The 4209-nt window shown below is 38.5% G+C and overlaps 1 protein-coding gene across 1 annotated transcript in view; it reads left to right on the top strand.

Annotated features, from left to right (window-relative positions):
- Gca (grancalcin) overlaps window positions 1-4209 on the top strand; it is an 18895-nt gene that overhangs the window by 7604 nt on the left and 7082 nt on the right. The window contains exon 3 of the mRNA XM_004629867.3: window positions 190-259. Within this exon, the coding sequence (XP_004629924.1) occupies window positions 190-259 (70 nt within the window). The remainder of the gene's footprint in view (window positions 1-189; window positions 260-4209) is intronic.

The raw sequence follows: 4209 nt of genomic DNA, 5'->3' as shown, positions 1-4209 counted from the left end.
AAGATAATCATTCATCACAGCATGTTCCGTAATGTTTCTTGGCTGTCAATAATTACCCATGAGACTGTGTAGTTGTTAATAATGTTTTTAGAATTGCCTATTTCTTGATTAGATTAAGCAGTCAATTAGCATCTTAGTGTGATTTTACACAACTACACGTGCAATCATGTTCTCTTCATTTCTTGACAGGATGGTGAAGTGGACGCTGAGGAGCTGCAGAGATGTTTGACACAGTCTGGAATTACTGAAACTTATTCTCGTGAGATCTTTTATTTCCCTCTCGTATAGAACTAAAATAAGAAATTCATTTTTTAATTTTTCTCTATACTTAAATTTTTTTTAAAAGAATTTCATGTGACATAATTCAAAGATTCAAATAGTTCAGTTGCCCGCTCTTGGTATTAACAGCTTGCAGTTGCTACCTCTTAGTGTGACCAGCTCAACTTTGGATTCTTTTGCTCAATTTGAGATAGGAAGCATGAAGAGGCAAGCAATACGCTCTAACCAAGGTTCTGTTGAGGCTGTGCTTGAGTGTAAGACAGGCAGTACACAGAGTGGGGCCTATTTTGGCTTTCTAAGGATGGACGGAGTAAAGCTTGAATGGGCAAGCTGATGAACTTGTGCAGGTGCACAGTCAGCGGTTGCACAGGGCTTCTGAGTGTGTCTTTTAGCTCTGCACTCACAGCACCTGGGTTTGCCCTTGAAGTGGAGATGTGCTTGAGTGCTTTGGCTCCATGTATGGTCGGTTAGCAGAAGGTAGGGGAAGTGCTCACTTGGCCACCCAAATGGCAGATTGAGCATGCTGGTCAGGTTCAAGAATACTGAGCCTGCCAAGGTGAGGGGAAGCTTGGAGAAGGAATCCAAAGCTCCTGAACCTGGACAGTGGTGGAGCCATCTTCCCAAGACCACTTATGTAGCAGAACATAACCGTGGCGGGGAATTAGAGCCTTCTGTAATCTGTGTCAGTCTTATAGAACTTATTATGCACGTAACTTCATTGCACATTCCTTGCTTCACAACACTAACCTGTCATAAAAAGAGTTCCTTTTTTGCTGACTTTTTTGAAATTTTCTTCCAGATCTCACGATACTGGGCCTTTAATACTACATACTTTCAGTTTAATGATCATCAGTTCGTATGAACGAGGACTAAACTCAACCTTAAAGTCATCTTGTCCTTGAAATCCACACAAGTCTTTGCATCTTCCCATCCTTCTGGTGCAGTTATATAATGACAGTATTAGGCCAATAATCAACACTTACCTTATTTTTACCATCTACATGCTGTTCTTAGCAGCGTCTTGTTACAAGGTATGAATACTTTTCCTTTTTAGATAACTTTTCACTTTCCATGAGATGAGTAGCTGTGGGGAATTCTGTCCTTCCCATCAATATCAGGCTTTCTGTGGTGCTGTTTTCTGTACACATTTGTCAAACTGGCATTCTTCACCATCATTCTGGAATTTTCTTTCCTCTCTGTGGAGCTGTCTTTTCCCTTTATCTTAAGTTGATGTCTCCTTTACTTCATCTGCTTTTTTTTGTTTTTTTTTGCTATTGGGGATCAGGCCCAGAGACACACTGCTCCCCACATCTTTTTATTTGAGACAGGGTCTTACCAAATTGCCCAAGGAGGACTCAAACTTCTGATCCTCTTTCCTCAGTCTCCCTCAGCTGCTGGTTTATGGGCCCCACCACTCACTAGCTATTGGCTTTTTTCTTTTAAAAACATTTAATCTGAAGTCATGGAGATAGGTGTCACCCCTACCCCCAGGGCAGGCTGAGATGGCCACAAAGAACAGATAAACAACAACAACAACAAAAATTCAGTCTCTTACTTCAATCAAATATTATGTCTTTTAAAAGCTTCTCAATAAAAGAGTGCATGACAGGCAGATTTTGAGCCCTGTTGTATCTGGGATTGCTTTCATTCTATCTTCAGAATTGTTTGAGCAGGTTTAAGAGTTTCAGGTTGCAAATCGTTTTCAGAGGCTCTTGAAAGAATCACTCTTGCTTTTAGCTTCCAGGGGTGGCTTTCCCTGTTTCCTTCCCATGTGTTATTTACTTTCCACCCAGGAAACTTGCAATACCCTCACTTTGCCGCAAGCACTCTGAAAGTTCACGTGATGCACCTCATTGTCTTAAGGGGATGCAGAGTATGCTCAGTTTGAGAACTTAATGTTCTTGGAAATATTTTTTCAATGATATTCTCTACTTTCTTTTTTAAATATCTGTCATTTGAACTGGACTGGGGTTTCTACCTTTTTTTTTTCTTTATTTCTTGCTATAATTTTTGGAAAATATCTTATTCTCTACTTCTTAAAATTTTCTTGAGTTTTCATTTACTCTTTTAGATTTTTTTTTTTTTTCTTTTGTAACAGGTATTGCACTCAGGACCTTGTGCTTGCCAGGCAGGCACTTCTGCTGCTGAACTACTAGGCCCTGCTTTTAGCTTTTTAAGAATGATGTTTTTCTGTGTGTTTTCTCCCTGAATGAGATAGCTTCTATTTATCTCTATGAAATATTTGATACACTTATTTTTTCTACATAACATTTCCTTCTTCAAAATTGTTTTTATCTTTCCAGTCTGTTTTATCTTTCATGCCTTTTCTGAAGTATCTGATGATATTTTGTTGGTGTATCTTACTACACACTGCCTACAGGGCCCATCACTGCCCCTCGGGTGGAGAGCTCACTGTGGCTCTACTAATTCAGGGTGTGCTTGTTTGGCTGAGCAGTTTTATTACAGAATGTGGGGTACACCCTTAGGGATTTTCTCCTGGGTTGTTTCTTTCGTTGCTCTGTGTGGACAGTGGGTTGTTCAGTACTGGTTGCCTTATTTTAACATATAGCTCAAGCAACTGTGCCCAGCATCCTGCAGTCCAGAGACGGCTCCTAATAATAAAGCTGCAGACTTGTGCTTGGGCGAGAGCAAGTGGGACTGCTAGCTGAGCAGAGGACTGGAGGCTCGAGGGCCATTAGATGCTCCCTAAATAGACATCATGCAGCTCTGTTTTTATCTCCACCTTCACACACATTTCAGAAGTACTGTTAATTCTTAGACATTTGGAGCTTCATCCAAGCTAACTAGGTTTCTTTTCAGCTTTTCTCATTATAAGCAAATATTAGTTAGCTCACATCTGTTGACTTTGTAACTTTTACTTTTATTTCTTTGTAAATTTTCTTTTTCTCTAAAGGTTTACGCTTTGTTGTATAATAAGTTGTTCGTTCAGGTGGGTTGGCTGGAAAGGCTGTGAAAATCTGTCAACTTTACTGTCTCTTTGTCAATATTTCTTTTTCATATATCCTATCCTACTCTGAAATTGAAGATATTCTTATCATTTTATTTTTCCACTTATGATAATCCATTTAGAGCTTACCATTTCATGACTGTGTGCTGAATTATTTTTAAAGTACAACAGATCATTTATTTTGTGAAAAGGTGGAATGACATTCCATAAATTTCTCAGGTAACACTAGTCCACCGAAAGCTTTTGTTTGAAAGTTATGTTGAGTCCCAGCCCTCATGTTCTCTTTTATTAGTTGTATGAACTTGGGAGACTATCTTGCTAGGTCACTATTTCTTAATTTGTAAAATTAGGGGCATCATTCATCTGACAAGATTATGCTCATAGAACACACACTGCTGGACTTGCTAAATAGTCAGCAAATTCCGTGTTGTATTTTAAGTCTCAAAATTGTGCTGTACACCCAGCAGTCCTACACCAGCATTGTATTAAATATTTAAAGAAAATCAGTTATTTTATTTTGTAGACTATTTTATAATTTTCACTAATGGGTCCAAAATTTTTTTACTTTTTTAATGGTTGATTTATTTTATTATTTTTTATTTTTTGGTGCAAGGTCTCACTATCTCACTAGTGAGCCTCCTGTCTTGGCCTACCTAGTGCTGGGATTACAGGCATGAGCCACCACACTTGGTTTTGGGCTGGCATACATGTGGTACTGGAGATCAAAGTTGAGACTTGCACTTGCTAGGTAGGCGCTTATGCAGCTGAGCTTCTCCCCAGCCCAGTGGGTCTAAAATTTAGCTGAAAGAATTTATTTTAGAAATTTCACATGCATTATCAATAGCATGAAATAAATGACATAATTTAAAATTTATTTATGTATTCATTCAGTCATCTTACTAATAAGAACTTTGCAAGCCTGACTGACCTATATGAATATAATATCTTTTCTTTTTTCTTTT

This window comes from Octodon degus, unplaced genomic scaffold, assembly GCF_000260255.1.
Source record: "Octodon degus isolate 3935 unplaced genomic scaffold, OctDeg1.0 scaffold00032, whole genome shotgun sequence".
Classification (NCBI taxonomy): domain Eukaryota; kingdom Metazoa; phylum Chordata; class Mammalia; order Rodentia; family Octodontidae; genus Octodon; species Octodon degus.
This window is presented reverse-complemented; position numbering and strand designations above follow the sequence as displayed.